This window comes from Harpia harpyja, chromosome 11, assembly GCF_026419915.1.
Source record: "Harpia harpyja isolate bHarHar1 chromosome 11, bHarHar1 primary haplotype, whole genome shotgun sequence".
NCBI classification, from domain to species: domain Eukaryota; kingdom Metazoa; phylum Chordata; class Aves; order Accipitriformes; family Accipitridae; genus Harpia; species Harpia harpyja.
In genome coordinates this window covers 43,959,110-43,972,889 of record NC_068950.1, presented here as the reverse complement: position 1 = coordinate 43,972,889, position 13,780 = coordinate 43,959,110, and the positions used below count along the sequence as shown (strand labels likewise).

The 13,780-nt window shown below is 38.4% G+C and overlaps 1 protein-coding gene across 3 annotated transcripts in view; it reads right to left on the bottom strand.

Annotated features, from left to right (window-relative positions):
• Positions 1-13,780, bottom strand: part of LEPR (leptin receptor) — a 76,316-nt gene that overhangs the window by 28,697 nt on the left and 33,839 nt on the right. For all 3 annotated transcript variants that reach the window (XM_052800975.1, XM_052800974.1, XM_052800976.1), the window contains exons 2-5: positions 11,913-11,971; positions 8,874-9,182; positions 7,705-7,822; positions 640-845 (exon numbers count right to left, since the gene is read on the bottom strand). In XM_052800975.1, the coding sequence (XP_052656935.1) occupies positions 640-845; positions 7,705-7,822; positions 8,874-9,182; positions 11,913-11,952 (673 nt within the window). In that variant the 5' untranslated portion in view covers positions 11,953-11,971. The remainder of the gene's footprint in view (positions 1-639; positions 846-7,704; positions 7,823-8,873; positions 9,183-11,912; positions 11,972-13,780) is intronic.

Sequence of the window (13,780 nt, the reverse complement as noted above, 5' to 3'; positions counted from 1 at the left end):
CCCACCCAGGGACTTTTAACTTATTCTGTCTGCAAAGCACATCAGTTAGGAAGAAGTTTATAAAATTTCTATTTTTTTTCTTCACAGCTGACAGAGTCCCTGCCTTTTTGAAATTTGCCAAGATCTGCAATAACTGTGCATATTGTATAGCAACACATATCAAATTCATGTCAGTATAGTTTTAACTTGATTACCTACAGAGGAATGTTTTCCAACTTGGAAAATGCTAGTATTGTATGTGTAAGGAAGAAAGCATCAGGACAACAGAGCTGCTTGAGAAAAGAGGTGGGATTATTTGCTAAGTAACTTTAGGAACAGCTTTTTTCCCCCCTCACTTTAATTTAAGTCCTCAGCAACATAGACAGATAAGCTCCACCACTGCCCCAGACTCAGGCACACAGAAGTCCTGATTAGAAATGAAAGCTCAGGTATGTTGACAGCCTGGCCTTTGCTCAGTATGGTTTTGTACCAGAGCCCAGACAGGCATTAAGCAGCTAAGAAATGTGTACAGCACCAACCTGAGTAAGTGAGACAGCGCCAGGGAGCCTTTTCCTGTTCTGTCTGTGCCCTCCTTCTCCAGAAGGGACATCCTGCTGCTGTTCTCCATTAAAAAAGGTTTAAAATATAGGTCATACTTACCTATGTCTATGGGCTTGACTGACATCAAAGGTGACCACAGAGGTGTTACACCAATCATCATCTTCAGCCACATGATGTAAGTGTAGTTGAGTCTCAGAGAAGGCACGCAGCACTCACATTTGTCATACTTGCTACAGTCACACTCAGCAACCATGACAGTCCCCTTTAGAGAGCTCGTAGATACATCTCCCAGTGACAGCTCTGATCTACAAGGCAAAAAACAAACCATGAAACAAACCAAACCAGTATTTCTTTCTATACTCTATCTCAATAGAGGAGGTTTGCCCATCTGGATAAAGTTTATTTGAAAAAAAAAAAAAATTAATGAAAAAAGTAAAAAAGGCAGTAATTGTAACCAATTGTTTTTATTTTGCTGCTTCTCCCTTTTAAAATGGTTTCCAAGTAAAGTAAAGATGATTTCATGACAATTATTCCTAAGGTTTGACTTTAAAACAAATGTGTTACAATACTAGATCATACCTGCAGTTTAGTCAGACTAGTTTCTGATTTTTGTTGGTAACTATTACTAGATACTTCTCAGGCACACAAAGTTAGTTTGCCTTACAGTGCACTAATTGGCAGCTCTCTGCCATCCCCATAGAGATTATGTTCCAATTCCTATTCATGAGGCACTGAAATACTATCTAAACAATTTAACATTCTTTCCAGCTTCTGCTACAATTAAGCATTACAAGTAATAGAATTATCAAAAAAAAACCTATTGAAGTGAAAAACAAGTTTTGGAATAACAAAAGGCTAAAGAACTCCACCATTCAGAACACATTTTAGCACTCATTTTCAACAACTTACAGTATTTGGAAAAAAAAAAAAATAGACACCTGTGTCCTCCAAAAGTCTTAACATTGTGCAGTTAACTCCAAGATAAGGCTTTAATTATTTTTATGCACAGCTTGTTTCTGTAGATAGTCTAATGTTTCCTAGGAAAGCAAATTATTTACTCACATGCGTTACTACTATTGTCTCGGACAGGCTCACGGAAAATATTTAGTAAGTAACTTACTGCATTTTACTTTTATTGCTTCTCAGAATAAAGTTGAATTTGACTTAATGTTCAGATTTAGTTTCAAGCTTTTTTTTTTTTTCTTATTATTATTAACCCTCCTCCCTTGAGAGTTTAACATACATGGTTTTTGATTACATAATCTACTGCAAAAATTGTATGGTCTAAGATAACCTTTTGAAGTTTTACAAGCTAATAGCTGCATGGGCATAATGTAAGTTTCATAAAGAGTTTAATTAGATTTTCTAACAATATGATTTCAATACATTTTAAATTAAATAAATGACAAAGTAAGTAGCGTATACTGATGCAAGCAGTCATGCATTATGTCTCTTAATGATAGCTAATGTTTTACAGGATACAAAAAGAGCATACACATTCATATTGAAATACAGGCCATCACATTTAGTTTATATCTCTGAAACATATACAATTTTTCTTGGGTCAACTACAAGCAGCAGCACGAAGAAGACCCATACTATTTCCCATGTACACATGAGTATGAAAAAAAGCAGATGCTTTTCAAGTATGTTTTACAGGCATTTTTAGAGCAATCCTCGTGCATTACTCTTTTATACATGTTTTCAATCTCCACTGACTTCAGTCAAACTGTTCTCGATTTATGAAATAAATACTGCACAAGTGGGCACAAAGCTGCTTCTATCCTAAGAGCAACCAGCAGTTCCTGAAGTATTCTGCATTCTCATTTCTATTCCACAGATATTCTCTGGGCTCTTTCAAACACAGATACACGTTTATGGTGTACTGCAGGTATTTGGTGACACAGGCCTCCTTAAGGTAGTGAATTTAATAGTGTGAATACTTTGTGGCCAAACTCCTCGCAGCAGCAAAGCCAAGGCAAATCCTGAAGTTAAACCATCCTGGATTCTTTCCTGCTTTTGACATTTCATCCTTACAAAAAAAGCTTATGTTTTGAATTGTTCTGAAGTTTGGAATTATTTCTGTATAGTAAGGGTTTTGTTTTACTAATTCAGAGAAAGAAATTTAAATTAATAGAATAAGAACCTTTCTGTAAAATTTTTAAATGGTTTTATAGTTGGTATGGCTCATTGTAACACTTGAATTCAGGGAGGGCAGAGAAATCTACATTGGAGGAGAAGAAAGGACAAGATTTTCTGGTTTTTGTTTTTAGTCAACTTGGTATCTAGTACATTTAATTGACTGTAGAGCACAGGGGAAATGGGCATGATTCACTGATCCCATTACCATAATCTGCCCTACTTAGAAAAGGTCAAAAATTGAAGAGAGGTTGGAAGCGAACAAAAGGATGATGAATTATGAGGAAGAGCGCATGCAAATCATGCTGACTGGGACTGCAAGGGAACCCACAATGTACACACATGGATCTCCTTGAATCAGGGCCCCACTCCCCTTATCTTTCACTGATCACCACACATACAATATGCATCCACCTTGTTTTTAGGAAACTCTTTGAAGCTGGTTAACACAAGGATTTTCAATAACACTATGCCCTCATAGCACCTGCACTCTGCAATAATGACCCTATAAGCTATGCAGGTTCATATGCGTATGTAGTTTACATTTATTAGTGCTACAGTCAGTCAATACTGACATTCCTAAAATAATTTTTACCAGGACTCATAGACTTTAGGACACAAGAATTATGGAACCTTATACTGATGGTATCTGGCAGACATACAGCTTTTAAATTACTTGGAATATTTTTGTCTTTATAGTTGTGGCTCCACTTCTTTCTCCTGAATTTCCTTTCAAAGACTTCGCAGAATTTTCTTTTAAGTTTCTCTGCCTTTTATTGCTGCTCGCAGATTTTATTAGTCTCAAAAAACCCACAATCAATCCATAAGAATGTAGTCTTTTCAACAAACCATGTCTTTAATCTGATCTATCTGGAAAGCAGTTACCTCCACCCCCATCTTTCTCCTAATCATTCCTAATAATTATTTCAATTTTTAACTGTCAAACTGAGCTCATTTGCACCCAGAAGACCACCTGTGTACAGGGGGGGAAAAAAAAAATGCTAGAGAGCTCCTCCCCATGTTGTGTTATGCCAATATTGTGTTTCAAAGGCCACTTATTTGGGAGTAAACAGGCATAGGTTGTTATTTCTCCCTGCTCCCACCACACAAACCTTTTCATTTGTTTACTGTATAAAATGCTGTGTGTTGGAATGCAAGTGTAACTGGAGGAAAATCCTGTGGCTCCATGCCAGGCAGGTCTTCCACCCCTTGTGACAGAGAATTACCAGTATCTCACTTCCACGCTGCAGACTTCTCTGACAGTTCGCCACCTCTGCAGGCAACCAGGGCAAAGCAAGGGGAAAGACCAAGCTACGTTATCAGATGCCAGGTCCGCTCCTGGAGGAAGATAGCCGGATACTAAAAACCAGGGTAATGAGCTCTGCATTTCCGCAAACTGGCAGGACACAGGGACTATCTCACAAAATTGAGTTTGGGATAAGAGAATAGATCAATGGAGGGCATAATTGTGAGAGGCCTCCACATCAACTTACTCCAAATTGCCTGGGCTAAATGTATGAGACCTGATTACAAGCAAAACAACAGAAAGCCAAAGTATTTTGGAGAACTGTGGCAGCCTGGGATTGCACGAGCAGCCTGTCATCTTCAGCTTGGCTGCAGATGGGTCCAGTCACAGAATAACTGTTGCTCCTAAACTGTGGATACTGACTATAGAGGAGCTCATACTTATAAAGCCCTCACAAGTTCAGGAGAGGTCAGTGACTTCATTCAGTAGAATGAAAGGAGAAATTTTGGGTAAACTTAAAACAAAGCAATGGGCTATTAAAAACTGGAGTTTTTCCATCAGACTTGCAGCACACTGAGAGAAGCTATAAATCCTGGTTCAACAAGCACTTTACATCATGTAACAGTGATCAGATCTAAGCCAGATCCAAATTGTGTTGGGGGAAGGAAAGACAGAGGGCTTATAAAATATATGAGTATATGCTATGTCCCCATTCAGTTTTATAGTGCTGGCTGCTGGAATTGGAGAGCTTTGTCTTGGCACAGAGAGGTAAGCAAAAACCAGATAGGTACTAAGCATATGAACTTCTGTGAACGGATTACCAGAGCCCACCTCTGAGATTCAAGAGAAAACTAGTGAACTGGACTAAAGTTTTAACAGCTGGCAGAGAAGGGAGGGACAATGCACAAAGGCAATGTGACTTTAAGCTGGAAACATGGGACTAAAGCATAAGACACTGCAGAAGAGGGGGGGAAAAAAATAAATAAAAATATACTGCATGCCCTGAACCACAGAAGTAATTAACATTGCAACAAGGGCATGTGTCCAAGGGTTGCTCTTCTTTTCCACTCCAAACACTGCCCTTCTCAGTTGTACACAAATAGTTCTTTTAGTCAACACCTTAAGTTAACACCTCCTAAATGTTTTGTATTTTGGTGCACAATTCAACCATACTTCAGAAGGTGTCGTTACTTATGCCAAATTAATCTGTGGCCCCATGATGAACTTCTAGACTTCAGACACTGCAGAATGTCTTTAGTGAATTTCAATCAGTTTCTTGCAATTGGAACACCTAACCAAAAACAAAAGGTCAAAATTGTTTTAGGAAGAAATACATCAACTTCTACAATTCCTCTAATTTCAGGAAAGGTACAACATCACATTTAGGTAGCTATGTTGAAGCATATCAGAAATAAGGTCAGCACTGTAACTCTCCTTTCAATATTTCTATATACTGTGTTTGTGCAAGTGCTACCTTTATTAGGAATTGATGGAGCAAAGCTGTCTGAGGTTCTAAGGATTTTCAATAATTATATCTCAATGTATTTTATATATATAGTAGCTCTAGGACAATACTTATTTGAACTAGCTGCCCTGTTAAACTGCAGAACATCTGATGGCTGCCAAGCTCATGAGAGCATAAGTCTCTAATGAGAGGTTAATATTCTCCAGCTGAAGAAGGCTCAATGTGTAACTGATGCACTCAACTAAGCCACCAGTCTTGAGGCAAATTGCATGATTTATCCTTAAAAGCATGGGAGCCTGGGCCCAGAACTGAAGGAGAGCCTCACAGGTACTTCAAATAGGTCAGAAATATGAGTACACCGTATACATCACCATCCGCTGAAAGGGCAAATTATAATCGGTGCTCAAAATCAAACTGGCAGCATTCATCTGTGTCACTACGAAAGGATCCCTAAGGCTAAGTGATTCCAGTTAACGTAATTAACCATCAGGGTTTACAGCATTCCTAGAATACATACAACTGGAAAGATCATTCACTTTTGGTAGACAATCAACCTAATGTGTCTAATTAAGTTTCAGAATAATCTTTCTCCTCCCAAAGACATGCTGCTAGGGAAGGTAAAAGCCCTATTATTACCCTTGCTTGAGCTTCTTACAGAATACTGTCATAACACTGTTTTGGACAGAACAAAACATTTTCTATTCAAAAGTAACTTGGTATCATTTACAAGCAGGCAAACTGTGGATGTGTAAAATAAGAGGATGCTTCTTTAATGCTGAAAATAATAAAAGCTGCTGAAGACCCAAGATTTTTTGTTGTAGATTCTTCTAGGTCATTATTTTTGTACATTGCCTGTCCTATATGTGAGAATTCTGGCTTGATCTCCAGACTCCCAGGGAGTAACACATGCCAGGAATGCATATTTTTAAAACTGGGAATGTTTTCAAGGTATTTTGGCTCATGTGAATAAAATGTTAAGGTATCAGCAAGCCAGCAGGGAAACCTGTCACCTTACCAAAATCTGAAATGCTTTGCTAGCTGTTCCCCCAGAACACAGGAACCCTACAAGAAAAATATTAATATGAAACCTGGAAAGTGAAACAAGTTCTGCAATGTCAGGGACTGCACTGCATGTCTCCTTTGCAGCAAAAAGTAATCAAATACAGAAATGCCACAAGGACTCTAGTGAGTCCATAGGGCCTGCTCTCATAAACTGCATGACACTCACTGAATTCCCTTCATAACACAAAGAAAGTTTCATCCCAGCTGGGACTCGAATCTGTTGTTCCACAGATGTTAGGCATACCAAAAAAATTCAATATAGAGATTACTACACTAGGATTACTGGCAAAGATTTTGCTATTGCAGTTGAGGCTGGACGGAACAGAGGCAAAGTCAGACCTACTTCTCCCACAAACACACACATAATGGTATTTCAGAAATCAAAGTAATGAGGAACACTGGAAATGGGAACCCACTCAAAATGTGATTTCAGCTTTAAAGTATTATGTCAACTAAACAACCATATTTATTACTAGTTAATACACTTGCTTTCTACTCTGACTGCAGGGATAATATGTGGCAAGTGATATCTGGCTTTTTAAGTAGAAGTCATCACTTGTAAATTCAGCTAATTCAACTATTTATGTTTATCCTGTTTCCTAAGGAAATTAAGACTGTGTGTTCATGCCATTCCTTCCAACCTATCCGTAATTCAGAAAAAACAGTGTGGTTTTGTAAGTGCAATCAAATAGATCTTTTTACAATCTAATCAGGCAGGTCATGTATACAAGACCTGCCCACCCCACAGTCAGGACGATTACCATCTATTACCACTCCAGAGAATATTTACCACAGTGACAACTGCACAGGTTGGTGTCTCTCACAGGCATCAATGTGGTTAGAGTAGCATTTGGCATTGTTTTAAATGCAAAGTAACATAATTACTTCAACAGAGAGAGCTTTATGGTCAAAAGCACAAAAAAGGCAGAACCAAGATTAACATTAAGCAACTGTAACAGCAAAGATATCTTAGCAAGTCAACACTGATTTCATTAAAGCATTTTAAGAAACATGGAAAGGACAGAGGAGGGGGATTCTCCACTCCAACTATTTCTCATTTGAAGACAGAAACATAAACTTTCCATATTGTCCAAGATTACTTTTAGATAAGACAAAGGTACATAACATCATCTGCTTGCAAAGCTAATGCTACCACTGTGCTGCGAGCTTGAGGCGCCAATGTTTATATTTTAGAAAACGCTTTCAGAGTTCTAATGCTAACAGTGACAAATTTAACAGAGTCTGTACTTACACAGCATATGAAAGATTAACCTTCATGTCAGCTCTCAAGTACAACTTCAAAAACCGCAGGCTACAAACTAATAGGTCCAGCTTGCCTTGAATCCAACATTCAATGTTCCAATTTGAATCTGAACAAAAGAAAGGGATTAAACATTTCTGAACTACATTAAAACAAAACAAAGCAAAAAAACCAAACCAAAACCAACTGAAGAGCCAGGATAAAATTCACTTACAAAGAGAAGACAAGTAACATATTCATGAAGATGAGGCTGGACCGCAAGTGTGCAAATGTTTACAAATAATCCTTGCTGAATTGGGCACCAGTATATGCCCTTAAACACTTAAAAGGCTAACAACCTATGTGATACTGCTGCATTCTAATTATTAGAGAAGGAATATATTTTACCTGGCTTTACGGACAAGGCCATACGGGGAAGAAAGAAATTAAGCTGTTGCTGATGATTGAAGGTTTTGCTACTGTTAACTGTACAGCCTCTACGTGGCTGTACTGCATACAGTTTGTGCACATATATGCAGCTGTACTGCATACAGGACAGCAACAAATTTAGTGTGGCAGTCTCTAACAGAGAATTATTTGTTCCATGGGACAGTTCTTGTAAAATGAAATTCTACTCTGCTGAGGTCAATGAGATTCCTGCCACTGATAGCAGCACGCCAACAGGCCATTATGCTGCTCAGAGACTGTGGTTTACAGGAGGAGAAAAACAGCCTAGGAAAAAATTAATTCAATCTAATCCATGTACAGATATTTACTAAGGCATCACGATCCAGGCAGAAAAAACGGCACTTGCTCTCCATCTCCCCCGCCTCCTGAAGGAGTTTAAAGCCCATATCCACAAAAATATTTAAAATATTTCTCATAGCGTCTGAACACCTTTGAAGATCTGGGCTTACATCCTTATATGCAGTGCTACATATTTTATTCAGAATTTCCCTAGAAAGACAGCCAACTTTTTCCCCCCGCTTTGAAACTGCTATACAATCTCCTTCATCTTCCACCACAGACTTCTGTCAGGAAGGATTTTACCATACTATGTTGTCTGCTCTGAATAAAAAACAATACCCATTAATACACACACACACCCCCTCCCAAACAACGAAATACCCCAACCATTTTTTGAAGAAGTAACTTCTTATGCCCTTGAATGGAAAACCTACCTACTTCCTGAGAAGCAGAGATACTTATTTCTGAAGGAATAAAATTCCTTGCTTGCATGCTTGCTCTGTACAAAGAACAATCAATGTCGCTATCACTCCAAAGGCAACACAGAAAACTTTCTTCATTCATTAGCAAGGGAGGCTTGGTTTCGGATGCTCCATGGTCTCTCCTCAAACCAGACCAGCTCTCTACCACTCCAGCAGAGAAAGGACTCAAAAATGTCTCATTCAGCAGCATACAGGGTAATGTAAAGTTCCTGGGAGCAATTTGATGGACCATACAGTGGGCAACTGCCATTTGAAGAAAGTCTGCAAATATAAAGGCAAAGATATCGGAAATAAAAGAAAATGTTCATATTACTTGACAGAGAAAAGGCAGTGGCTGATGTTATATAGAAACACGTTCATTACATAAAAATCAGACTATTTCCAGGGACTATTCTCCTCTGAGTTGCAGACAAAATTACTAAAAACATACCCTCTGAACTGGTGTCACAACTGACAGATGCCAGCCTTCTCCCCCAAAGTCACTACACCTAACTTTTTGTTTTTTCAACCTCTTACAATAATTCAAGACCAAGACTGTAGGGGAAGCATCAATTTGGGGTAAATTAGCTTATATTAATTCAAAATACAGTGAATCCTAAACCTAAGTTCACACATGATACAGGTATGAGTCTCATCTCCCCCTGCAGTGCTGGGACACTTGCAATCCAGCTCTTGTAACACAGCTCCATTACTGTAGGAAAAATAATCCCATTGTAAATATAACACGTAGTCACTTTGTAACTGTTAAATACCAAAGAATAGTATTACAAGAATATACGACTGGATGTGACCACGCAACCCCAGGGCATTATCTGAGAAATGAGATGTAGGAAAAGAATAATCTTTTCCATCAGACTGAGATTCTTCAAAATAAAATTGCTCTGACCACAATTGTAGCTCTTGTTGGTAAGTCATAGCTTGAATTACGCTAACAATGATTTTGAGAATTATGAGCATGTCGGTTTTGGAACCAGCTTACTGTAAAACACTGCATGAATTTCACAGATTAAAGCTCTAGTTACAGAAAGGCATGTGGGTCATTTGTTCACTTTGCATTTAGCTTAGTAAGGGCATAAATATTTTAAGCAGTTCCTTAGATAGAAATTAATTGATGCTCTATGCCTTGCAATAGCCAAAACAAGAAAAACTGCATTTCTCTACCACTGTTTGATTAATAGCACATAAGCATAAGCTAAATAATATAAAAACACAAAATGAAAGCTTTTAAAAAAGTATATGCATGCTACCTTAAAAGCAGACACTGTGTTACTATGCAGTGTGTTAAAGCGACTTGTTTTCTCTTTACACAGATTTTGTATTGCCAGACTCCTGAAGGGTTCTGCTTTTTCCTCCACTCTCATTTAACAGAGTTTGTGCCTCTGTAAATATCAGCTTCATTAGGCCTCCTGTCTGCATGTGGAGGATTCAGTTGATCGAACAGACTATTAGTCCATAATACACGATTAAAAAAGGACAAAAGAGTAAGTGACATGACTGCCTATGAAGCAGGACAGATACTAACATACTACCCAATTCACAGCATCAGTTCGGGGGTGGGAAGAGATTCCTGCCAGTCATCTCTTTTTCTAAAGAGATTGCCCCTCACACATCACACCAGACAATCTCACGGGATTAATTAAAACCTATAAAGTCAAAATGCATGCAGCTACTTACCACTTCTGCAGCAGTCTTAAAAAAAAAAGAACTATAATACATTACAATACAGAACGTTTAGCACAGGATTGCTATAGCTCTTAAATACCCATTAATAAACAGCAGCATGCATTAAGAATGTTTTCCTGCTACAGGTGTAACCGTTTGTCCATGACACAGACACACAGGAGGCCATCACTTACAGTTCTGTCCCTCAAATAGTGGTTTATTTCATGTCTGGGTTAAGAGGGCTACAAAGATGCCAGCCATGGCTATTTGCTTTTTCAGAATCAGACAGAGATGGCCACTCAATAGATACACTGACTTTCGGTCATTACAGGCCATCAGGTAGTGACAAACTGCTCTGAGGCCTAACGAAAACTCCCTGAGGCATCCAGGTTTTCTAATTAAAAGGTACACAATATGTTTAGATTACGTAAGGTGTTTAAAAAAAGAATGTCAACAACACAGTATTTGATAATTGTATTTGAGTGGATAAAGGCACGTATATAGAAAGATAAAGATATATGCATATGTATATAGAAAAGATAGATATAGATAAAGATGTATATGTATATAGAAAAGATATAGAAATCTAATGATTTATTCATCTTTTGTGAAGATACAAGATGACACAAATTTTGAAACTAACTTCACTGGATGACAGCATCTGCTTTCTCCCTGAGCATCATCACCAAAAGTCTTTAAATAGTTCTTATTTTAATCAAAAAAATGAAAGGCAAACACCAGCTGTCCCTGAACAGCATACACCAATACTGTTACAGACATTTCCCAATTAGAAAACCAGTTTATTATACCCAGCATTTGCAGTTAATTGAGCACCCTTTAACAGTACTGTGCACATGAAAGCAAGAATGTCAGCTAACTAAAAAAGCAGAGCTCAAATTCAAAGTGACACCCTGGTTACACTGAACTAAACAGAAACTTTGCAGTTTTGATGGAACTGGGATTTTCCCTTCTGCTTTTGGACCTATTAAGGTAACAAAACAAACTGCCCATGACCTTCTACCTTATCAAATTTTGACTGGGGCATTTATTTGAATGCATCTTGACTCACCACATACTTTCTACTGATGTTTTCTGATCTTAAAAGTCAGTTGCACTGCTTTTTGGGATAAGACACATAGGCACAACCCTGAGAATGTCAACATTTCAATTCCACACAATGATAACATCAGGTCCTTTGTACATTCTAGTTGCATGTTGTGATAAGATACTAATCCAGTAGCATGACTTGAAACACCACTGTAAAACAGAAATAGTGATTACGCTTCATTCTACATAATTTCCAACAGACTTATTTTTTTAGTAACTTACCCAATAGCACAAACATGGTCAGAACAATTTGCCAACACATCTTGTTTTGTAGAGCTGATCTGAAAAACATATAGAAAATTAACTGAGAGGTGATAATTATCAGCCTATTATTTCACTAGGGTTTCATTTTGGTGCACTTCAGTTAATTTGATACTCACACCTTTGTAGGCAGAAAGGAAGAATAAAATCAGAATGTCATTTGAGAAAAAAAGCATTGCTTAGAATATCACTTAAATATCAATACAGCTCTTCTTTCATTGTTAGAGCTAGATAGTACCTCATTTCTCCAAGCTTTTGCTGATCATTGTTCACCACCTGGGTTTGGTCATCTGAAAGGCACTACAAATCCAAACAACCTAACGGCCCAAGAGATACTCAATTTTCGAAGTGCAGCATCCACTCGGGCACCCATTTCAACGGTGAAGATTTCACTAAACTTTATAGCAATATTTCAATACTGTTCTTTCATTTCAGGTATTTTGTTCTTTTTTATGTTCATCCCATAGTTATGTAAATTCTCTTAAAACCCAAATATAAGCATTTTTATACTTTAAAAAAAGCTCAGTAGAGGATATCAGAGTAAAACATACAGAATTTGGTTACTGTTGTAGTTAACCAGAACTGAATGATTAGTAAAATTTACAGCTCAAGTCAGACAGAGAATGCTGGGGCAAGAAATAATATTTAGGGAGTCCCTCCAAAGTATTCTCATTCCTTAAATATTTCTGAGAACAATTTCCTTGAGAACTTCTATGTTGCTAAAAGAACTGGTGCCAACACTAGGTAATCCACTGGCCTTTCAGTTTGGGGGTGCATGTACTGTGCTATACATACATACGCACTGTACGACACGTACAGACTACTGCGGTGGGAGAGTCTCCATACTGGCTACACAGCAGTTGGCCCTGCAGCCTCGAAGGAAAGCGTATGTGGACACAGAAGACCAGAAGGAGATAAAAAGGGTGATTCCTTCCTGGTTTTTACCACTCCTGTCAGTGCACAGTCTGAGTACATCCCCTTTGTCTCACCCAGGGCAGTGCCTCAACAAGCCTCCGCAGAGTGGAGGGTCAGCCCCACAGAGGAACCAGTGGCTGCTAATAAAACCAAAGAATTTGGTTACAATAAGGAAAGCCACCCTCTGCTCGGAGCTATCCCTCCTCTCCCTTTTGCCCTCACCAGAGACTTTCATGTGATCGTCCAGTGACCCTGACACTGCTTTAAGCCTTGACCATGGCTTAAAGCAGACCTGATGCAATAGGCAAAGCTGAAGCAGCAGACAACTGACCAGTGAAGTTACAATATTTCAGTATTCTTGTCTCCCTGCAAGCTCTCCCACAAGGAAAGCCGTTGCAAATTTAGCTGGGGCTGGAGACGGAGGCAAGCCATTTCTTCAGCACAGACCATCTTCATTTTGGCCTGCAAGATGAGTCAGTCCCATCCAGTTTTCTCCCCATTCACCCTGGTTATAATCAGAGTACATTTTAAGCTACATTTTGAGAAATTAAAGAGAAAAGCTCAAAATTTCAAAGGCAGTGCTTCACAACCCCTACTTCAGAGGAAAATCTGCCTCTCAGCACAGCTGTTAGGAGGACAACCTTACCTGTGCCTCTTCCATTAGTCTGTTTCCTAATAGGTGAGCCATGAAGGCCAGAGGAATTATCTAGCTACAACCTTCTATTAAGTCAGTCATTTCACAAAGATACAGGCTGGGATTATTTCCAAAAGCCTATGATGGAAGCTATCTAGTTTTTTCCCAAGTTTCTGACTGAAGAAAAAAAGAAACCTTTTAAAATCATTTACTTGACACAAGCGTACAGTCTTCATACTATTAAATGTATGGTTTAATGAAAAACAGTCCATGTTACTCT